Consider the following 24,920-nt stretch of genomic DNA (forward strand, 5'->3'; position numbering starts at 1 on the left):
AACCAGTACACCCTAGTCCAGGGGTAGGCAAACTACGGCCCGGGGGCCACATCCGGCCCGCCAAGTGTTTGAATACGGCCCGCCCAATCTTTCCAAAGTATTTCATTTAAACTCAACATACAACCTGGCATCATGGCCTGAGCCAACCTTTTGATGGTTTTATCAATTTCGTTTTTTGACATGGTCTGTTGTTTACAAAGTGCTCCTGAAAAAAGGGACACAAGCACATAATAATAATAATTATAATAATAATAATTAATAATGTAATGTAAATGTAATAATGTAATAATTATTATTTTAATTTTATTGTAATTATTATAATATTTTATTATTTTTAAATATAAATATAAAATAATAATAGCAGATTGCATGACAATTTTACAGATACAATAATACCAGGTGGACTGTTACGTGTAAAATATATAGTCTGCCCCCCCCCCCCCCGTAAATTTTGTCATATCAATGCGGCCCGCGAGTCAAAAAGTTTGCCCACCCCTGCCCTAGTCACACTAGAGGCGGAATGATCCTGAATGCCCAAAGAAAGAAAAATATTGCTTTATTGCTGGATATTTAAAGTGCATTCTAAAAAATTCTGACTGCATGCTGACCATTCTAAATATTAAAGGGAACCTATTTTCCACTTTCCTGACCTATAAATATATATTTATATATCTATAAATGTAGTTAGAATGTTGTATTCTCGTGTTAAACGATGCCAAAGTTTCAGCTAATGAGGTTTGCACATTTGGAAGTGAGCCCTGAAAGACGGGATGGCTCAAAACGCTCGTTTTCAAAAGGTGTGGTAAAACTGTCGCTTTGTGATGTCACAGAGTTGCGGACTTCCTTATATGGTTCATAATTAGGAAGCACTTTGCGTGTATGACCAATCACAGCAGAGTGGGTTTGCCCTAAGGCGGGCCATGGGTGGAATACATGAAAACAGACCTTTTTGGTGGGAAACACAAATCAAAGGAAATACAGCTGGAATAGGTGCAGATTCTGCAAAATCAAAAAAGTTTTCTGTGCAGGTTATTGTGTGTAGCTGCTCTATAGGAGACCACAACTCAATACAAAGGATAATAGCATAATAGGTCTTGTGGTTGGCATGGATTTTTTATTATTTATTATATTTAGAAAAATATCTAACTGCATTCTAAATATTCTTATGGTACAGCATTGGGGGGGGGGGAGCAACAAGCTCCCTGAAGTGTTACTTCAGGACACCGGCCCGTCGCCCTGCACACTGCAGAGGTGCTGAAATCCAGGAAGCCCCAGAAGCCTATTCCTGATACGTATCCTTTCTTCTCCCAAATTATGAAAATTTCATTTGGGCTGAGTCACCCATATGTGGATACTTTGTTTGGGTATTTGATTCCACAGACTCGTTTGTTACATGCACTGTTTGGATGTACCAATAATTTGCAACTGACACAACTTTATCCTTTGCCTGGGAGCTCATTTTTTACCAACTGTGCTTGAGACTTTCAAAAGGCCATAGATTGATGGTAAGGACATTTTATGCACGTGTGGGCCTTGAGCCAAGGAGGACTGATATTTTAAAGGCTTTTATTCTATTAATATGGGAGATAGCAAAGTTTTCTTCATCTGCTTTGTGTGTCTTACATACATCTATAAATACGTGCCCGTACAGTTTTCAAGTATTATAGTGATTGAAAGGCTTGCATTTTTGGAATGTTCTTATTTGTTAACGTATCTGGTCAGACCAGGCAATCATAAGCATCGCAACATCTTTGAATAGGAATCATGTTTCAAACATATTTGATGATGCCGTCATCTCACACGTACAGTGTGTACAACATTCTGGGTTTGAGCCTAGAAAAAACAGAATTAATCATTCTGATGGTTATACTTTTTCTATAATAACACCTTTAGTACAAATAGGTTGAACTCGGTGTACTGTAATTTCAGGGAATTATTTTTTCACACCATTTAAAATAAGCTTTTCTTCTGTCTTATGTCTTCACCTCAGTGGTGCTCAGATCAGGTAAATATACGACAAGCAAAATTGGAGTTTGGAGAAAATAGGTGGCTTTTTGTGACTGAAGGTACCAGGCCTGTCGAGAACTGAGAATGAGAAGAGCAATAACAGACCCGGAGAGCGTGAGGAAAATCTCAACAAACAAGAACCATTGCCAGCTAGTGCCACTATATCTCCACTATCATGACCCTAACAACCAATAAAGCCGCTATACAATTATGTTGTCACCAGACAAAAACCCTTTTTACCCAACATTCATTCTATTTATACTTCAACATACTCACTAAACGTCTATACCAGTGTCACTTTTGGGCTCATCTTATTAAAAGTAGAATGAATTGATGAAGCAACTTAATTATTGAAATGCTGAGAGACGAGTTTTAACGCTAATGTTTTATGAAAATCAAAATCTGTTTTGTCCTTGAAACAATTGAGAACCATGCTTGGGATGCGTTGGTCAATATTGCCGTTTTATCGATATATACCACCACTTCTCTACCGTTCATTGTAATCACTTATGCACCAATATCGGCAGGAAATATTATTGGACATCCTTACTATTATGAATATAATAATAAATATATTATTATATTATAAAAAATGATACCAATATGAGCCAATATCAGTCAGCCGATATTATTGGACATCCTTACTTCTTAGTTGTAAAATATAGGACATTATCTTTCAGCACTTAGGATCAAGCCAGTCCAATTGTATTGATTTCATCTCTGAAAGCTCAAAGCACATACAGTATATGGTGTATTAGCATGGTATTTTAAGACTGCTAATGCATGCATGTTGAAATGCTTTTTCTTATAATTATACTATTTAATATTGTATATGCTTAATTCATTAATTCATTCATTTTCTACCGCTTATCCTCACGAGGGTCGCAGGAGTGCTGGAGCCTATCCCAGCTGTCTTTAGGCGAGAGGCGGGGTACACCCTGGACTGGTTGCCAGCCAATCACAGAGCACATATAGACAAACAACCATTCACACTCACATTAATTTAGAGTTGCCAGTTAACCTAACATGCATGTATGTATGTATTTAGAATGTGGAAAAAAAGGAAACCAAAGTACCCGGAGGAGAAACATGCACACAGGAAAAGAACACGCAAACTCCATACAGCCATGCTTGATGGTAATGCCATTTCAAATTATTTTGTGATTGGACTACAGAAAAGCACCTACAGTACATCAGTAATTCCCCTGCATTTTGCACCAGACTCTGCTTAGTGCATAAGCAGTGCGAAGCTTTCAGACCTCTAGCCAGGTTTTACCCTCGGGCCTGTTTTGGTTGAAGAGCTCTAAGGGATGGGTTTCATAGACCAGCAGCAGCTCATCTTAATATCACAGCTCCGTGGATGAGCCACTGGGGAAGCACCGTCTCCAAAGGACTCCCTGTCACGACTGAACCTCGATGTGGGTGAAATTGCAATGACAGACACATCATTTTATTAGTTGGGCTGTCCTATCAGCATGTGCTGGCATGTGATTTGAAGTTTCTATGTCTCTTCTGGGCCGCAGGGCTGTGGTGATATGAAGCAACCTATTAAAGGAAGTATTTGCAATAAGTACCGTTTTCTTTTTCTTTTTTTTTCTTTTTTTTTTCAACCAAGCTGGATTTCACACAAATGTCCCCCACTATCATGTGACATCCCTTTTGGATGTCTACAGGGTCTTCTCTGAACTTTTTTGGCATCAGAAGCTTTTAGACATAAATACTGTAATATTTATAACCATTGGCCTCAAGCCTGTGTGTTTTACAATGTAAAAATAATAGTTAAATAAACTACATGTTGGCTTTTAGGTATTTTCCTTCATATAAATCTCTTTTGTATCATTTTCCCATTTGCTGCTGGATTTATGTGGATGAAGGAAATTCTCTCTTGTTTCAAAAGCTGTGAATTATTGAAAAGCTAATTTCCAATGTGAAATATGGCTTTTTTGTGTCACCTCTATGATTAATTTAAGTGATTCCTTTGCTTCCGCCTTCTGCCAGAGCTGCACACTATGGAATCCAGACCACAGAATAAGAGGAACAATTTTGTGTTATTTTATGTTTTATCTGGTTGATAGATAAGGCTTATGACAGTTTGTTTGGAAATCTCACACAGTGGTAAGGCAAGGTATACATAAGGTGGGTTGTTGGATTCAGAGTTCTGCACTGTGAATTTCAAACCACATCTTGGGCCAGCAGAGGCTCGTGCAGCTCAGCAAAAGCTATGTTGCTTCAAAACAGTGTTTGCAGATGAAATCTATCATCATACAATACGAAAACCAATACTATACCCAGTATTTATAATTCAATTTGGAGTTAAAGGGAGGTTGCACTTTTTTTTTTATGGAATTTTGCCCATCATCCGCAATCCTTATGCGAGCACACACCTGTTGCTGGCACTTTTTTTTTAAATTCATTTTGCCTATAAAGCTCTAAAAAACATTTACAAAAACTGCCAATAACGTTCCATTTACATGCCATGAACTGCATTATTGGTGCATCATGGTGGGAAACCCCTATAATGATGATATGGATGAGACAGTTGAAAAGTTCAATAACTACTTTGTCAATATTGGTCCCAAACTAGAAGAAGGGATTCCGAAACAAAGGACAAGTGAGGAAAGGAATGAAACAATAGAAATTAATTCTAATTCTATGTTTCTGACAGATGTAACAAAAAAGAAAATCATCGACATTGTCAAAAATTATAAAGCAAAAACATTAACTGATTGTAATGGAATCGAAATGGACACTTTTAAAAACGGTAGTTAACAAGACCTTTTCGGAAGATTTCCCCCAAAAATGAAAACAGCAAAGGTTGTTCCAATTTTTAAAAATGGTGATAAACACCAATTTACCAACTATCGGCCAGTCTCATTACTACCCCAATTCTCCGAACTTATTGAGAACCGAACGTGTTACACTCAGAAAGTCAGTATGGATACAGAGCTAACATTTCTACCTCCATGCCACTGATCAAAATTACGGAGGAAATCACTAACGCTATAGATCAGAGGAAGTGTGCAGCCGCAGTATTCATGGATCTGACAAAAGCCTTTGATACAATCAATCATGACATCCTAATAACTAAATTAGTAAGGTACGGAATAAGAGGATTAGTTTGAACTGGTCCAAAGCTACTTAGCTGACAGGAAGCAATACGTACAGCTAGGAGAATACACATATGCAAGTTCATATATTACATGCGGAGTTCCCCAGGGGTCAATACTGGGGCCAAAACTGTTCAACTTGTACATCAATGATATCTCCAAAGTTACAAAAGACTTAAAGCTGGTATTATTTGCGGATGATACCACTGCTTTTTGTTCTGGAGGGAGTACAGACGAAATCATTAGAAAGGTCAGAGAAGAAATACTCACACTAAAAAGATGGTTTGATGATAATAGATTGTCCTTGAACCTAAGTAAAACTAAAATCATGCTGTTTGGTAACAGCAGAAAGGACACGCACCAGCAAATGTAACAGTTACTGATTGTAAAAGTACCAGATGGAGGGGTAGGATTTAATAAGCTTTGCTTTTACCTACTCCTTTTGGAACTGTGAACTGATTATGGGATGCACTCAATTGTAATCTGATGCATGTTCAAATGAAATTAAACCGTTACCAGCACCATTATTGACCAATTGCTAACACCACAGAGAACTACTTTTCTGGCGTAGTGGCATAGTCACAGCGCCTATAGATCAACTGTGTAGCTGTGATATCAAGCAGTATTTTCTCAATGTTTCAGAATTAATATTGTGGCGACTTAGTCAAAGGGCAGTTGTTTGTCAGGTCCAGCTGGTCTTCTCCGATTGATTTTGGGTAAGTGAATGTGATGCAGTCTCTTGGATCAGCGTCCTCCTCACCAGATACACAAGCCTTTGCATTGATGTAAAAAATGTGTGTCACTCAGAGCAGCAGAAACACTCAATTTCTGTTGGCCTAGCTTGGCAAGATCCACATGTAAGCCACTAAGTCATGCCGAAGCTGTTGGGTCTCTTTCTTTTTCACTTTCTCTTCTTCTCTTATCTTCTTTCACTTCTTGCCTGCTCTGCTCTCAAGAAGTTCCAATATTGCTTAAAATGACCAAAATACTCTCAGTATTAGTTACTATGTATGCGATTACACCTTGTACTGTATGTTAATGTTGTTGGAGGTGATGGAGTTGTTTTAGAAGGCTTTACAGCTGGAATAGGTGAATCTCTATTACCTGTATTGTTAGTGAAAATTTGCTTATCCTCACGAGGGTCACAGGGGTGCTGGAGCCTACCCCAGCTGTCTTCAGGTGAGAGACGGGTTACACCCTGTAATGGTCGCCAGCCAATCACAGGGCACATATAGACAAACAACCATTCACACTCACATTCATACCTATGGACAATTTGGAGTCGCCAATTAACCTAGCATGTTTTTGGAATGTGGGAGGAAACCGGAGTACCCGGAGACAACCCAATGCAGTTTTCCTTTAATATAATTTCACCGCTCCAACTTTGATAATTATTTATCTGTACCCCCCCCCCCCCCCCCCCCCCCCTTGTGTCACATCACTTCAAATGCATCAGAAAATGTCATTGGTAGTTAGACACGGCTCTGCAGGTAGGAGGCAGTCATGGAGGGGCTGACGTTGTGAAAGGCATACAATGAAAAGACCCAAAGTAGCACTTGTAAAATCACATGATGCCTGGTTGGTTGGAAGCAGGGTAGACATTTGGGGAGGTACGAAGAACCTTGTAAAGCAGTGTAGGCGTAATCACAGCCCTATTGTGGTGAACAGTTAGGTCTCCGCCTCTGTGAGCAGCAGGTGTCCGAGACTTGGACCCCTGTAAATCACCCTATCTTTAACATTTCTTATAAAATTTGAAAAAAAGGCTTATTAATCATGGCTTCCATCAGGTAGTCATCCATATTCCAAATAAGAAAAATCACTTCCTCACCAACAAGTAACTCAACCAGCAACCAGGAAACAAAATAAGGTACCCCAATTCAAAGCCTATATGTTCCATGGCTGATCCAACCTTCTGTGCATCTACACAGAAAAGACAGTATTACCATTATACTGTGCAAACACACAATTGTTTGGTATTTTTTGTATAATCATGCATGGCTTCATTGGTTCAAGTTTCATGTTGCATTCAACAGTGTGACCACTGCAAGTAGTCCTTTAGATCGTTTAAGTATTCAGAGGAAATATGTCTCTCCAATTTTATGCTTTTAGTTTGTACACCATGAGAGCATATTTGGTCTTCATGCTCTAGTGTGAACATATTTGGCTTCAATCCTATCATCGATGTATGAATGAAAAAAAACGTGCTGGCCAGACCATCATTAACACTAGGGACTAGTTATTCCACCAGGGACCCCCGAGACAAGAACAATGCATAATTACAGGAATAGATTATATACTGTAGACAGCTCTATTACCCCTTGAACATTTGGCCCTTGTCGTGGCCTACGGTCCTGAAGACAAGCTGTAGCTTGTAGCTCAGATCGCTGCTGTAATACATCATTTCCATCGGCATCAGTTGCTAGGTTGCAACCGCATAACGTACTGTAGCGGCAGATGAGGGTCAAGCAATGGCTACGACCACACACACACTGGACAAACTGCATGGGTATAGACTCTTCAGTATCTTTAGACCAGGGGTGGGCAAACTGCGGCCCGGGGGCCACATGCGGCCCACCAAGTGTTTGAATCCGGCCCGCCAGTTGCTTTCTAAGTATTTCAACTTTTAACATAAAAACTGGCCACATGACTTGCAAGTGGAATGTCTTATTTAGTTAAAAAAACAACAAAAAAAACTAAACAAAACTGTCAAATGAAATGACATAGTTTGATGTGGTCTGATGTTTAAAGTGCTCCTGAAAAAAGGGATATGAGAACATACAGCTGATAGTATAACACTTTTACACATAAAATTAGACAAATAATTCAAGGAAAATTATAAGCATAAAATAGTGTGTGTGTGTGTGTGTGTTAAATATATGTTCTGGCCCCCCGGGCAATTTTGTTAACTCAATGTGGCCCACGAGTCAAAATATTTGCCCACCCCTGCTTTAGACTCTCCAAATGAATGGATGTGTCTGAACTTAACAAGGTGTTTGTGAAATAGAGCTGTCCAGAAGGAGAAATAACATTTATTTCAAGGATTGTGTGGGTGATTAGACCTTTTAGTCTCCGTGTGTTCAAGGCAAGATTCAAACCTCTATAGGATTGACTGATTGTAGGCACAGAGGCAGTCATGCAAATGTAAATCAAAGTAGGAAGTTGGAACATATATACAGCATATGAAGAGCTTGCAACCAAAAAGCGCTAAATCCATTTTGACTGATTTCGAGAAAATCAATGATTTTTAATTACGCACATATCAATCTATTTGGTCATCAAGTCTATATTGCAAATGAAAGAGCTATCAATATAGGTCATAAAAATGCATGCTATAAAAATCCTGCACACACCATGTATTTTATATATTTTTTTAATTAATTTTTTTTTTGGTATTTAGCGCCTTTTGGTTTAAATGATGGATTTAGCGCCTTTTGGCTGAAATAAATTTGAAGTCACCTTTAACTTCTTCAATGGCATTGTTGTAAAAGAATGTAAGGTGTTTTAATGTGCTATGCTAATAAAATAATTACAACACAGAAGCCATTCTCAACATACAATACACCCCCCCACCCACACACACACACACACACATGCACTCATTCACCTTCACACATTACAGAAACAAAATGTTATAACCTACCACTAGTACACTGTTACTGATAAAATGTTGTTAAGATATTATAGCACACATTAACATCATCCACATTCCATGATGATCAGCTTTAACACAACTCAACATACCCAATTATACAAGACAATGGTACAAGACATGTCATACATTGCAGGTGCATTCAACCTGTAGGCTGCAGTAGAGCGACACATGAAAAATAACAATTTGCAGACAATAATAAAAATGTTATTAAAAGCAGTGCTCATATTAGACTGCATCATGAAGGTGACAGTGACAAAAATCATCTCATTACAAACTCTTTACATCGTAAAGAGCCACACGCACATCAATTCCCTAACACCAAATGGCACATATGGGACTGAATCAAACACAAAATTTCAACTCACCTTCACCGCTATGTGATCTCCTTTTAGCCTTGTTTTTCTTCCATTCTCCTTCATTCTTCTGTCTTTTCCTTGGGTTATTTGTTATATCAGCTAGCTCATTCATGGTAAAACTGCACTAGGATTGTATAAATTGCAGTATTTTTGCAACTTCGTATTCGATCAAAATGTACACAAACAAAACAGGATGCGCACTGATACTGGTTTTCTGTATGTGCAGTGACAATTGTATTCTTCTCTCTGATTGGTCAGATTATCAATAGATGGGAAACTTGGGCCAATCAGAATAAAGAATAAAGAAAGGGATTTAGCTCCTTTTGGTTGAAATATGAAATGGAAATAGCGCCCTTTGGTTGAAAGCATAAATTTCACATCACTTTTTTTCATATTTTTAAAAATGATTTCAAGACCAAAATATGTGATTTGGATACACATGACAGAGGTCTATTAAACTCATGACAAACATGCAACTTAGTGAAAATTGGATTTTGCGCCTTTTGGTTGCAAGCTCTTCATATATTGCATTTAATAGGGTTTGTAAAAGTTCCCACTAGATGAGAATTGATTTATGTACTAAGTACTTGACGATAGATGGTAACATTTGTATTCGTTTTCACAGAGTCACTGAGTCCTCTGACAAAATATATCCGTCCCTTGTGAAGGTCCACCTCTCAGTGGGAAAAGAAGACAATGTCTGCAGTGCCGTTTACACAAGTCACAGCAGGGAACTCACCTCATCTCTCTCCAAGCGTCTCTCCACTGAGCACTCTGTTTCCCAAAGGGAGCAGATCAATTCAACTCCCGCACACCTCTGTGCAGGCTTGGATACAGTAATATATGAGCCATAGCTAACCGATTGACTTTTGCACTGGCGAATTAAGAGAGAGTGACATACACAAGGCCTTTCTCAACACAGGCACAGTTCCAATCATTCCTCGCTCGATATAGTCTATTGTGCCACTCAGTATTGTAAGGCGTGATTGGGGAGTCTCCCGGGCTAATACAAACAGAGGTATTCATTGTCTAGCATTTTCTGCCTCGTCACCCTTATTGACCTGCTCTCTCTATCAGAAAAGTCCAATCAATGGTCGGATCGTGAGGTCGCTGACACCTGGTGAAAGGTAAAGAGGGTAAAGACAATCTCTGACAGCCATTAGCGCCATTGCACACTTCAAGGAGCCATGCTGCTGTGCACTATGGCGACAAGCGTGGACTCAAGAGAAATCCATCATTAAGAGCTGATGGTAAATGGGTTCCATCACAGTGTTTCTTTCAAAGTGGCACATAAATACGTTGGCTGCAGACAAGATGCCAACCTGCTATCATAACCAACCTCACAATCTTGAATGCAACTTTCTAAGGCAGCCTCCTTTAATATTATTATGTGTTGAAATATGTCATATTTGCAAGCTTCCAAATGATATTAAAAGGAAAGAGAATAGGATAAAGGCAAACAGACACGAGATAATGTGATGTGTTCACATGCATCAGAAGCTCTAGAGTCAGAGATCACAGATAATTTTCACCCTCACAGATCAACCTGCTAACCTCAGAAAGACAAAGGTGGCACACTGACATTTGAACGTTCCTTGAACTGCTTTCAATGATGGCACTGCAGCATCAAAATAATCCAAACTGTTATTTGTGTGCAGAACCTTTTGGCATGATCACTCTAATGAGTCATGCTTTCAAATGATGATCTTCTTGCAGCCTTAAAGTCTAGATTCCTTTATTAATCATTGTGTGATAGAGACCATGCTGTTTAAGTTCTTTCAGTACCTTAAAAGTACAAAAGTGAAGACCATGCAGTAAAAATCTGTTTCTTTCGTCTACATATCGGTTTTCTTCACTGCCCATTCTGTTCGAGATGGTGGGATGCTTGGATGTTGGATATTTCTGAAAAAAGGATATAAATGCGGTCTATACCCTGGACTGATTGGCAGTTACAGGGTGGTCGTGAATTGGGCTTTGACCCACGAATCAAGCCTGCACCATGTACGCCTTATTCAGCTACAGTCTGTAACTTGAATGCAACTGATATTCTGTACCATGTCCCTACTTTTTTTCTTCCTTTTTTTCACCAGGGTCAATAACTTGAGGAATTGTTTGCCAAAGAATTCACATTTTAGGCAAATTAAACAGGAAAGCAACATGCAATTCTGTATTGTATTGGCAGAGTTGTTTTCTATACCGTACATATTCTCAGACAAATGTTGAAACTGTCAAAGTAAGTTTATAGGAACAGGCTTTCGACACGAAAACACATCTTCCCATAGCTGTGATTAGAGAGACATCACAGTTTATTACTACAGGAGTTAATAAAGCACTTTTTGTTCATAACAGTAGTGGAATACTAACCGTGGGGTCAACTGCTCTTATATTTTCTGTCACTTAAGCTTGAGTTGACGGTCCGATGCTGCTCGACACCCTCGCCTCTCATGTGGTCAAATTGTTCCCGTGGGACCAAGCTGTGTGATTATGTGGAGTGACTAACATTGTGTCAGTACTGTATTTTAGGAATACTAAACCTGGACAGACACTATGGACATACAATGCTATACTTTTGTTGGCATAATCTTGTTAACATCCTATCATGTTGGTGGTAATTTTCTTAGTAAAAGATAGACCTATTGAAATGTATGTATTTATTTTTTGTGGTTACGGTTAACATTATGGCAATTTAATTACCTTTTGAAAGGATTCCAAACCAGAACATCGACATCACAAAATATAGTGGTTACATTTGTTGTCAGAAGTTCCTACTAAAGCGTCTATGGGAAGATTGACAATATTTTTGTTCATGTATCAGCAGGCGTTGCTGTGTGAACATGCACTACCATGACATTCCAATTCATGTGGACACAATTTCAAGACTAGCGTTATCTGGGTCCTCTGCATCTTTGCACAGCTTCTTCTTGTCTTTGTCAGCTTTAAGACCCTGACCATGACTAAGACCAATACAAATCTGATTTGACATTGTGAACCATATCTCCTGAGCGGCAAAATAGTACTTAATACAAACAACCATACTCAAAGCTTACATTCACACAACGGTTTATTGACAAAAATATAGCCCTGAATAATTGGTGTTGCATTAAGATGAGTCAGTTGAAGAAAACAAACCAAGTTATTATGTATGCGACTCGCTAGAGGGACAAATATGCTGATCAAGTCGTCTTTGCTGCGTGTCAATGTCAATCCTATCAGTTAATGTCTGTCTGCTTGAATGTGATTTTCAGAATACACCAGTGGGCAAATTAGTTTTCATGGTCAACGCGACAGATCCAGACCAGGGCACCGGAGGCAGTGTTCTCTTCTCCTTCCAACCAACTTCTCCCTTCTTCAGCATCGATGGAGCCCGAGGCACTGTCACTGTCATTAAACCTCTGGATTTTGAGACTACCTCAGCCTACCAGCTCACTGTCAACGCCACGGTGAGCCCATTTCTAACATTCCCTACATGAGTGTTAACGCTAATATAACCCAGTAATAAGTTTCATGTATGTTTTGGTTTGGTTAGGATCAAGATAAAGCAAGACCTCTGTCTCGGCTTGCCAACTTAGCTATTACCATTACGGACGTCCAGGACATGGACCCTATTTTCACCAATTTGCCCTACAGTACCAACATAGAGGAAGACGTTCCACTGGTAAGAAACACGTTCATGTGTGTACAGCATAGAACTAACCTGGACACTCAGAAGGTGTTTAACAGAGGAACCTCAAAAGTTGAACTCAAGCTGGTGACACTGGTTGAACTTGTTTCATTTGAATTCAAGAAAATATTTCCCCTGAGATTTATATTATTTGGAATCATTTTTGATTAACATTAATGACGAGGTGGTCGAGTGGTTAGCGCGCAGACCTCATAGCGAAGAGATCAGGATTCAATTCCACCGTCGGCCATCTCTGTGTGGAGTTTGCATGTTCTCCCTGTGCATGCATGGGTTTTCTCCGGGTACTCCGGTTTCCTCCCACATTCCAAAAACATGCTAGGTTAATTGGCGACTCCAAATTGTCCATAGGTATGAATGTGAGTGTGAATGGTTGTTTGTCTATATGTGCACCAGTCCAGGGTGTAGCCCGCCTCTCGCCCGAAGACAGCTAGGATAGGCTCCAGCACCCCCGCGACCCTTGTGAGGAAAAGCGGTAGAAAATGAATGAATTAATGACGAGGAGGGTTGATGAATATTCAATACAAAATGATACTATTCATACTATTTCATATGATACTATATTTGTGCAATGTAAAACATTAAACTAACTTGCATAAAACACGCTCTTTTATAAGTGACATGCATATTACAGCTCGCCAGTTTGAACAGGAAGCTATTCTATTCTGCATTTATCTATCAATCTATCCATCTTCATAGAAATTCAATATCGGGGTCACGTCTGGAACCAATTAACCTGTATCATCTTTGCTCCGACGTGAACTCAGCCCCCAGTATCCAGCACTGGGGGGGCCGTAGACTGCAATTACATAGTAAGATTTACAGTGTGATTTGGGAATGCAAGGCCCCTAAAAAAGGTCACTGGGGCTATGGGATGTATCTCACTATGGTGGCTCATTCTCATGCTCTTGCTTGTAGGAATGAAGTTTTAAGCAGCGAGCGCCCTGACCTTACCTTTTTGTTTATCGCAGGTTTTTAATGGGCATCTAACATACTGAGTGTCTCTTTCACTGCACGCTATGTGTGTTTTCTCCTCTGGCTCCGCCCTTTAAACTGGGAACCCAGGTGGCTAATGGTCCAGCTATTGATGTTTGCACTGGTAGAGATGGAATTACACTCAGGGGCATAATACTTCCCTTCTTAATTTCGGTTCTCTCTCCCTTTTTATCAGCATTCACGCCGACTCTCCCTACGTTCTCACTTACCTCCTCATCCAACCTCACATCCCTACCCACGTGTCCATCGTCCCCTGCCTGCATGCACTGTAGTAGAAATGTCAAGTGCTACATTTGCATGCATATTAACGGGGCGTGACGGAGTCGACGCCTGGTGTCTCCCCACCTCCCTGATTCATCAACTGTCACCGCGAAGGTCACATCAGGAGGGGAGGAACGAGAGGATGAGGGACTCTGGAGAGGGTTGACAAATGAAGCCAATTGCTGAAATTGGTATTTAGAAACTGAAAGGAAACTGGAAATATTCAATGGTGTAGATTGAGGGAAATTTAGAACTGGCACCGCTAAGTGGATCCGGATAAGCGCGTTCATAGTATGGGTCTTTCGGTCAAGTGTGAACATGGTTCAAACCAAAAAAACAAACCGAAGCCGCTGCAGTGCAGCCGTAGGAATACTGCCAAGAAGTCTAGTCCATGTTGTCCCTATCAATCACATACACACAAGGATCAAATAGTACCAGTAAAACCCAGAACATGAGGTCACACACGGTCTTAATGCCCTCTTGAGGTATTTTTACAGGTATGTGTCATTTCCAGCAGACGTTGGCAGTGTTTGGCAGAACTAAGCCAAGGGCGTATTGTGACAGAACAAGTGTCAACTATTCTCAAGGCTATGACACAGACAGCTGAAAGGATATGCATTTGGGGATCCTGTCGACGGTCATTCCTCAGAGGTGTGAGTGCCTACCCGCTAAACCCCCACCTTCTCTCTCCTCCGGCACCGCTCATGTTGGTTTCTTCGTGTCTGCCTCTTTCTTCTTACCCACACGTTCAATCTGTCATCATTGGAATACTTTGACAAGAGGAAAGTATATATTTTTTTCACATGAAATCACAATGGTAGGGTTTTTAGCAGTTAGCTGTGAATCCGTGCTGCTTGGAGTGACGTTTAAGCCCCTTTTAGGACAAACACAATTTGGCTGTCAAATCAGTGAGGAGTAAGAGGGAAGAAAGGATGGATTTTGGGGATGGTGGGTAATGCACTGGATAGCTGCAAGGAAAGGATGAAGGTGGCGATGGGGGACGTGCCAGTGCACGTGTGAGCGCCTGTGTGTTTGCAGGAGTGCAAATTGTATCTTTGACACATGAGCGAACATATTCCACTTATGTGGACAGCTTGATAACATTGCTCATATGATTTCAGCATCGCTTCAGTGTTTTCTCTTGGTCGACTGCTTTGTAGGAAAATAGTTGCAATAAATACTTTTCCAATTATATCAAATTGCCTTTTTACTCTTAAAATATTGCTATTTATTGAATTCGCTGAGCGTAACAGGGTAATTATGAAAGATACAAGAGAGACTGTGGCCATTGGGTTACCCTGTTGTCAGACCACTGCAAGTCTTCAGATATCGAAATTGTTTCAATGGTTTCTGAAGTGAGTGTCTGCGCTTTCTGGTGATATACTGGTATTTACAGCAGCTTAATCAAAACAAGACAATGACACAAAGAGGAGTATTTATATTTGTGTGCAGGTTATGCAGGCAGAGTAAGCGGTTTTGACCTAGAAGGACTCGGATGCAAGCTCTCTACAACAAAATTCGGTAGAAAAGTGATATTTTATCAGACATTTTAGCCTTTGCGTTCACGTTTTGCCATATTTGTCACACTTTTGCTGTATTTTGCTTCATTGCAAACCAGGTCGAAGAGATCTTTGTGGAAGTAAATGACAAGCGTTGACATACTCTTGGAAGAAAACTGCACTTTTTTTGAATGGACTATCATACACAATCCTTATGTGAGACATGAGCACACGTTTTTTCCTTTTCTGTGCATTTCTAATAGTGAAAAACTAGCTCAAGTCAGCTATTAATGCACATGTTAGTGGTTCACTTATTCTGCCTATAAAGCCCTCTAAAAAACCTCCTGTTTTATCATTTTTGCATACGTGCTGCGACCATGTAGTAACAGGCACATTCACCATAATTTTCAGCATTTGTCCATATTTTGGTAGTTTTAAAGGGAACTGTACTTTTTTGAATTTTTCCCATCATTCCCAATCCTTATATGAAACATGAAGACACATTTCTTTCTTTTTTTGTGCATTCCAGATCGAGAAAACGAGTTGATCAGCTTGCTGGCAACGGCTGTCATGGGAAATACCTACTTTGACGCTAAAGCTCTCACAAAAAAAAAATCCATTAAATAGTGGTTGCTGTCATTGTTTTTCCCACTGAAATGTGCTCGACACTCTCACAAATCTGCCTGTGAGGTTTTGGTGACGTGTCTGCACTGCGCGCCTGTCAGCCAATTTATTATTGCGCAGGCTGCGCTTCACCTGCGCCAAGAATAGCCCTGGTTGGAGCTGGTGAGCCTTCAACGCACCTTTTGCCACGCTGTTTTGTCACAAAATTGTCACTGCACCAGGTTAGAAAAGTGGGCACCTCCCCTGGCGCAGCCTAGTCTACCAAATGACCAAATTGGCTGTTCACAGCGTTGCGCTGGACCAAATGACCACTGCGTGGGGTGTGTCACACTCCGCCGCCCTGCGCCACCTTGCACTGCACCACAAAATTAGACCCTTAGTGTGACTTAATTCTAAGTCAAGCAGCAATGATCAGAGTGGGGCCACAGTAATGAGGTCCCATCTGACACAAGACATTGACAGCTCTCAGACATTTGAGGTCTGTCCATTCTTCTTTGGTTGTAGACATACTAACACTTCCTGAAAAGCTTTTAGTATAGTTACAAAAACATCCAAGTGTCATCCACTAAACTACTATACAAATGCCGCTTGTTGTAATAATACATTTTAAGCGCTTTTAAAGAGGCTCTTGACTCTCTCTCGAGACTCTCAGAAGAAACACAACTTTAACCACACAATAACAATTAGTTTTAAGATCATAGATAAAGTGAAAATGCACATGTATTGGGGCAATTAAACAAATAAAAGGTACCATAGTGTGTAAGGTTTTCAGAGGGGCAGATGTCATGTATTGGGGATATCCCCCAAAAGAAGGAAGGCGTTTTCAATTTCTTCTGTTGTTATATTTGCCCATGTAGTCTTTCCCATTCCAGAGTGTGTGAGGGCGCAGTATAGCATGTGTGTGTTTACCTCTCAGCCTGTAATCGCTTGTGAATCACTGACTCTAAAAGGCTTGTAATTGATTCTGCTGTAATTGGTCAATGACAGGAGCAGCTTTGGCAGAAATGGAGCATAAACACGCCTCAGACACAATTTGCAGATCAATGGGAGAGAGCGAGCTTATGAGGGGAGAATGGGAGTGTAGGGCAAGGAACAAAATAGTGGAATGGGGAGGGCTGCTCCATCTCACACTGCAGCACAGGGATATTTAAGCATCACCACCATGTCTGATTGAAGCACAGAGGCTGAGAAAGCTCAGCAGATCAAAGACTTTTCAAAAAGACTTATCCTCATTCATCTTTCCCTTTTTTTTCCTCCCCAACTGTCATACGATGTTTCTGTTAATAAAATGTACAGTCGTTCCACGTTCATAGTGGTTAATTGGACCACAATAAAATAATTTTACCATCAGCTCGTAACCTACCAAGCTAACCTGTTAGCATCAAATTTATTTCTTCTGAATTTAAGAAGTCCAAAACTTACCACTTCCACAATGAATGGGAGGCAACCATTTTTTCAGTTTATCATGACCTATGTGCCATGGCTGACCTCATACAGTGTTAAGGTAATTTAATGTAAGGTATTTTCTCAATGTTTTGTGTAATTACTGCCTCCAGAATACTACTAATAATGGACCACAGTCTATCACCAAACAGCAATCATTTTTTATTCAATTTTTGAAATGCCACAACCCCGCATAGCCACGGACTGGTAATTGTACCGCAATAATGAGAGGGATTGTAATGGAGAAATAAATGCTAATAAAACAGAAGATAACAATATACAGACAGCATTCAGCCAATTAATCAGACCACTGGTTATTGTATTTCCTCCAGAATATTCATTCATTCATTCATTTTCTACCACTTTTTCCTCACAAGGGTCGCGGGGGTGCTGGAGCCTATCCCAGCTGTCTTTGGGCCAGAGGTGGGGTACACTCTGGACTGGTGGCCAGCCAATCACAGGGCACATATAGACAAACAACCATTCACACTCACATTCGTACCTATGGACAATTTGGAGTCTCCAATTAACCTAGCATGTTTTTGGAATGTGGGAGGAAACCGGAGTACCCACACATGCACGGGGAGAACATGCAAACTCCACACAGAGATGGCCGGGGATGGAACTGAACCCTGGTCTCCTAGCTGTGAGGTCTGCGCGCTAACCACTTGACCGCCGTGCCACCCCTCCAGAATATTATTAATTCTCAATTATATGCTTCCAAATGTATAGGAACTCTTGACAGAATTATGGCTCTTTTATATTTCAAAATAACTCTGCCCTCGGACCTCACAAATGTTCTTCTGGATGAATTAAAAAAAAACACATAAACGATTACACACTCTAAAATATTGTAGAACATTTTCCCAAAGGACAGGCAGCTGTTTTACTTGAAATGAAATTAAACCATCGAGCTGAAATGGCCAGATGCCCGCTTATTTGTGTCAGTATGAAAAGTTCTCAAAACCTTCTGGCTAAAAACTTGACAAGGCACTCAAAGTTAATCTTCAGTCAAAACGTGTTCATTTTTTGCAGTGTTCAATCACACATCATAAAATAACAATAACTGTTCAATGTTGAGTTTAAAAAAAAATAAAATAGGAGAAAATAAAACCGTGCACTTGCAAAACATTCATGTCAGTCATGACAGTCGTGATGACTGCACACCACATGATTTTTAGATATCAATACATAATTAACTTTGACTCCATAACGATAGCCTATCGTCTTGCTTTGCAGCTGGTGTATGTTGGAAGCAAAACAGAAGGCATTCAAGGTGTTTCCCACAATTACAGGGTTTCTATTATGCTAAATTTTCAACCCTTTGTATTGAGTTGGTATTGATTAACATGGGAATACAATATTCTAACTACATTTATAGGCCAGAAGTGGAAATATAATATTGAGTCACCTTTAATATGCGTGATGGTGTCAGACATGAAAAGTGACAGTTATTGGATTTCTAAGTTGTCCAATCAGATTTCAGCTTCTATGCGTTGCCATATATCAATGTAATCTGCCTCGGGCCTTCAGTACCACTGGTGCAGACCGTGTCACGTCACTTAACGTTACTATTACTATTACTATTAACTATTAACGTCACTATTATAACACTATTAGTAGTAGGGCTGTTTCCCTAAAACAATCACATTTAAGATTTGGTTGATGTTATAGTGTATGCCTAAAACTCACAGTTACCAGTGCACTTGAACACATCATCACATGAACAACACAAAGCTTAATTGATCGATCATCGTTATGTGTCGTATGAAATAAGTGAGTTTATGTATAGAGTTTTTTCGGAGGGAATGGTGAGTGTGATGTATTTTATTCAGGTAAATATTGATTATGTGCTGCTTCAAATGATATTGTAGTATAGAGATTTGGAGGTAGGGCTAGTTGTGATTTGAGGTGATGTATTTGAAGATAAACGGTTAATTGGTTTCTTGCTTTAGTTATAATGATATTAATCCCCAACTATGCAATACTACACATTGTTAGATTGTGTTTTTGTATACGACTTCCTCTGCCAATCATTTTACAGGATGCAGTTTCAGTTAATATTTGCGCCACTCAATAAAACCCTCATATTCCTGTCAGGTTTTTGTGTCCTTTTCCCCCAACTGATAAATCAGGATTAAATCATCAATCAAGAAAAGACCAAACTTTATCCATGATTCATTTTATCATCACTCTACATCAGTGATGTAAAAATTACAACCATGGTACTTCCAGTTACTGAAGACTAACAATTTGAAATGTAGAAAGTAATAAATAAAAGGCCTTATAAAGATCTCTGCAGGCTTGGAGAATGTGTCAAATCACAATAACCTCTGAGCTGAATAACGTCCATCTTGAGGACAGGTTTTTATCCATGTGATAACCACCATGAGCATCTGTGATTATGGTGTATTTGGGATATATAAATGGTTTTTTTTATATAATTCATAAAAATACTTCAATGAAGACTTTTGAGAGTTTGCATGTGTGTTTCTCTACAGGGTTACGAAGTGCGCAAGATAACTGCCATCGACCAGGATTTGGGAAGACCGAGAGGGATCGGCTACACCATCATTTCAGGTCTGAATCCCACAATCAATCTGACATCCAAAGCACAGAGAGTGGAATCGATCACCTCTTATCATAATCCCACAGAAATAATAGACAAGTCCCATCAAACACAATAGTCAATAACAGCAGGGCGCAGCATCTCAGAATGATAGACTTGCCCCAAGCATTTATTAATCACAGCTGTGTGAGGAAGTCGGCCTTTATTTACTGTTGTCATTCAACCTGGTCCCATCCACCAAGACTGGGATTACAGTTTTTTGTTTTTTTCTAGAAAGACAGATTTTACCACTGGCAAACGGAGTGATCATATTGGTTGTTGTTGTCGACTTATGTCGTTTCAATTATTTGATTTGATAAGTGGCATGATTAGTTCTGGTAAAATCTGAAGTGTCACTACTAAGACATCTGTAGGTTGTAGAATGTGACAGAATTTGTCGAGAAAACGTGTCGAAGCTGCCGTTTGCACAGAGCTGATAAGGATATAACAACGATCCTGCTTACATATTCCTGAACAAAATTTCCCTCTGCCAAGGATGCGATGTTTGTGCCTGCCAGTTACTTTGTCTGTCTGCCAGGAGGATATCTCATGAACTGGTAAACGGATTTCCATGGAAATTGATGGACAGATCAACCTTGGGACAAGGAGGCTCGTATTAGATTTTGGTGTTGATCCAGAGCAAAGATTCTCAATATTGGTTTGGCCCAGAATCCTCTTTTTTTGCCTTATCTATGAACTGACATGAAAACATAGAAATGATTCCAAATCCCTTTAGCAACTTTTGCCAAGGTAAATAAACCAATATGTTAATGACTTTTTGGAGAGTAAAATTTACTGTGTTTTTTGCGGTTGGATTGTATTAGATGCACCTTTTTCTGGCAAGCACAAACAGTTCAGAAGTTGGACTGGACTATGCCAGTCCTCCGTTAACTTGTTGAGTTCTAATCTAATGAGATCCACAAGGGTTACCTTATTGAGTTTATTTCCATGTGCAAATGTTATGTAAAATTTGTGGTATGATGTACAATCCCTCCAGCATACACCCCCGACCCTAATGAGGACAGGCAGTAGAAAATGGATGGATGGACGTACGATCATCCCTCGCCTCAACGCTCTATGAATTTATCGCCCTCCATCCATCTTTTTCCGCTTATCCAAGGTCTGGTCTGCTGTCCCTGTAACCAGGAAGCCCAGTGTGCCTTGGGTCTTCCCGAAGGCCTCCTACCAGTTAGATGTGTCCTGAACACCTCCCAATGGAGGCACTCTGGAGGCATCTTGACCAGATGCTCGAGCCACCTCATCTACTTTGAGATTCTCCTGGCAGACTCTCACATTACCTGTAAGGAAGAAAACTTATTTCGGCGACTTGTAGTCACGATCTTGTCCTTTCAGTCACTAACCCGAGGTACTTATACTCCTCCACTCGGGCGAGAACTGCTGAATCTCATCACACTCGCTTCAAATTTGGCTATCAATGTTTGCAAAAAGCAGAGACCCAATCCTGCAGCTACCAAACCCCTCAACGCCCCGGCTCCACCTAGAAATTCTGTCCATAAAAGTAATGAACTATGTCAGTGATAAAGGGCAGCCTGACTGAGTCACTCAAAAATATTCATTCATTTTCTACCGCTTATCCTCACGAGGGTCGCAGGGGTGCTGGAGCCTATCCCAGCTGTCTTTGGGTGAGAGGCGGGGTACACCCTGGACTTGTCGCCAGCCAATCACAGGGCACATATAGACAAACAACCATTCACACTCACATTCATACCTATGGACAATTTGGAGTCACCAATTAACCTAGCATGTTTTTGGAATGTGGGAGGAAACCGGAGTACCCGGAGAAAACCCACGCATGCACGGGGAGAACATGCAAACTCCACACAGAGATGACCGAAGGTTGAATTGAACTCAGGTCTCCTAGGGGTTGAGGCCTGCGTGCTAACCACTCATCCACCGTGCAGCCCTTTTCCAAAATATATCAATTATTAAATGATATTATTTTATTATATTTGTGGTTGAGCAGGTTTGAGTTATCTCACAGGGCACAATAATCACGAATAAAAGTACGGGCTACAGCTGTGACCATAACCTATGGCAAGCTAAAACTCTACTCTTAACCCCTGATGTCACTTCCTGTCAGCCTGCCACTCAGCTCCCATATAGCATTGGAACGCAATTATAGCAATTCATACAAGCACAGGTCTTATTTATGTTTGAAAATGGCTTATTTTCTCTGGCTATATCTACGATATTGGGTTATGTTTGTGTCAAGGTGACTATGGGGGTGTTATTTCGTATCTAGAGGGCTCTAATAATGTTACATAACATATTTGTAACATATTTTTCCTATGCTCTAACTACTAAAATATTTAATTAATAAATGAGTCTTGCTTGCAGAAATTCACTTATCATGGTCGGGTGTGAAACCAATAAATCATTACTGGATATAAAAATGTAGACCATTGTATGTCAGTGAACGGAAATAGTCCTTATGTACATGGTGTTACACATGATTTAATTGGTTAGTTGACTATACATACTTTTAAAAACAATAATCGATCCATCCATTTTCTATACTGCTTGTCTTCACCGGGGTAGCAAGGTCATGCTGGAGCTTCACTAAGACTATGGTTACATATAAAAAAAAAACTCAAAATAATTCAAGTGGAGATACATGATTTATTTTAATTATAACATGTGGTAGGAATCATCTTTAAGGAGAGAACCAACTATTTTGTTTTCAAATCATGTAGCTTATTTCCATAGACTATATTCCATTTTTTTGTACACTTTTTAAACCGACTGTAATGTTCCTGCCAGGGTTCATTCTCACCCTAATTAAAATATCCTCTACGCTGAACAATCATTCGATGACTAAAACATTGGTTTGTGTTGTGAAAACAAACCCGCGTACAGAGCTTCACAGTTAAACTCTCCATGCCCCCTGTCAAGCACCAGTATGGCCAAAATGGAAGGACATTAGTGGTAACAGTTATGCCAGCTGGCTGAAAAGGGCTCTGGCACTGCTTGGTTAGCCTGGCGAACCGCAGGAAGTCGGGGTGATGGAGATAGTCATTGTTGGACCATCTGCTGGGTCAGTGCCTGACCCCAATGGTAAATGAAGGAATTTGACTCCATGCTTGAAACTTGAGCATATGCGGAGTCATGAATTTCTGTGTGGGTAGTGATAAGCATGTGTAAGAGAGCTAGTGTTCACGCTATTCTTGTTGTGTCAGGACAGATCTCTTTTCTTTGTAGAGCTTATTGTAAACACTCTGCTGTACTTCCACTCACACATTCTTAGTCTTATTTTTTGTAGACCACAAGATACTTTGTTGTTGTGTTTGTGTGTTGAGTTGTTGTTGTGTTGTTGAGGGGACGAGTTAAGCTCCAGAGGACAAGAACATTAAAAAGACATTAATTACGTGGTGCAAAGTATTCCCAGTCATTTAAAAAATAAGTTATTGCACCGCACTAAGCCTCAATGGGGTTGAGCCCATTGGCTTGATAAAATCATTATAAGTTGGAAAGATAATGGAAGTTGAAGGGTGATGCAGCACCAGCACATAAAGGTGGAAGGGCACAAATTCATAAGGACGCATGTGTGCCTCGTTCCTCTTAGTCCTAATATGAGAGTGTACAAGGGTGCTTGAGCTCTTGTGTAAACTGTATACCTTGTCGTCTATAACGCCACTCATCATTGTGAGCACATGCATGATTGCAGACTTGGTTGACTCTGAGTGAAGCCACTCTCGTGTTTCCACTCCTCATTCTGTGTCCTCAAAGAGATCTGCATGTTCCTGCGGGACTCGTCTCATTAATTCAGTAATTAAGATAAACAGGTTCTTAATTGCAGCAGTGATTTATGTTAATGATTGTGGGGCTTAAAATGCAGATTTTCTTTGTCTCGGCCAATCAGAAGTTATATCTGGGATTTCACGTGCACGAGAGGATGCCTCACTGCAATGATGCAGTTGTTTGTTATGATGGTGTGTGTGGTGTGGGGGGGGGGGGTTCATTGTAAAATCTCTGATCCAGATGGAAGGATGTAATTCTCTAACCTACAGATCTCAATGTTCCACAAGATGTAGACATTTATCTTAGAATGTGTGCTATTTTGCATCTTTTATTTTGTGGCACAGACCTCACCGTCATGACATACTGATGTCTTGCACAAAGAGTTTGGTATGCTTTTTCTTTGGCTTTTGTGATTTAACCAGTAAAGACAAAGGCCCAAAAAAAATTCTAACCCTAGAGCTGGACAAAGACCGTATAATATCATTGGAAATGATCAGGCTACTTAGTACAATTAATTAAATGTCACGTACATGCAAAAATTCTATTTACCAAGGTCATGCTGAAAACGCTACAAGGTGGGCGTGCCGTTCTAAAAACACCTCCCGTGTCTTAGTAGTTTTACTTTTTATGTTGCTGTTTTTATTTTGAATTGAATACACTGGTTAACTTTTCTTCATACTTGACAGTTAGGAATATTAAAATGTTATTACAACACTGACAATTTGATACATAAACATATAACATCCACACCGTAGTGCATTCAAGTCCTGTATTAAAAATTTATTTTGTTTTGGCTCAAAAGTGTAGCTGAAATGCATAGAGGATATCGGAATACTTTTTGGTCCCTTTGGGAAATTTGATAAGGTCAGCAGAACTCACCAGGTGTGCAGGTAGAACCACGTGTTCTGGAATTGAATATCTGCTTACCG

At 40.0% G+C, this 24,920-nt stretch overlaps 1 protein-coding gene across 2 annotated transcripts in view; it reads left to right on the top strand.

The window, feature by feature from the left end:
* Positions 1–24,920, top strand: part of cdh23 (cadherin-related 23) — a 183,632-nt gene that overhangs the window by 54,973 nt on the left and 103,739 nt on the right. For both annotated transcript variants that reach the window (XM_078787361.1, XM_078787362.1), the window contains exons 7-9: positions 12,368–12,562; positions 12,649–12,777; positions 20,126–20,204. In XM_078787361.1, coding sequence (XP_078643487.1) covers positions 12,368–12,562; positions 12,649–12,777; positions 20,126–20,204 — 403 coding nt within the window. The remainder of the gene's footprint in view (positions 1–12,367; positions 12,563–12,648; positions 12,778–20,125; positions 20,205–24,920) is intronic.

The sequence above is a fragment of the Doryrhamphus excisus genome, linkage group LG20, assembly GCF_037039965.1.
Source record: "Doryrhamphus excisus strain RoL-2023G ecotype Guam linkage group LG20, RoL_Dexc_Guam_v1.1, whole genome shotgun sequence".
NCBI classification, from domain to species: domain Eukaryota; kingdom Metazoa; phylum Chordata; class Actinopteri; order Syngnathiformes; family Syngnathidae; genus Doryrhamphus; species Doryrhamphus excisus.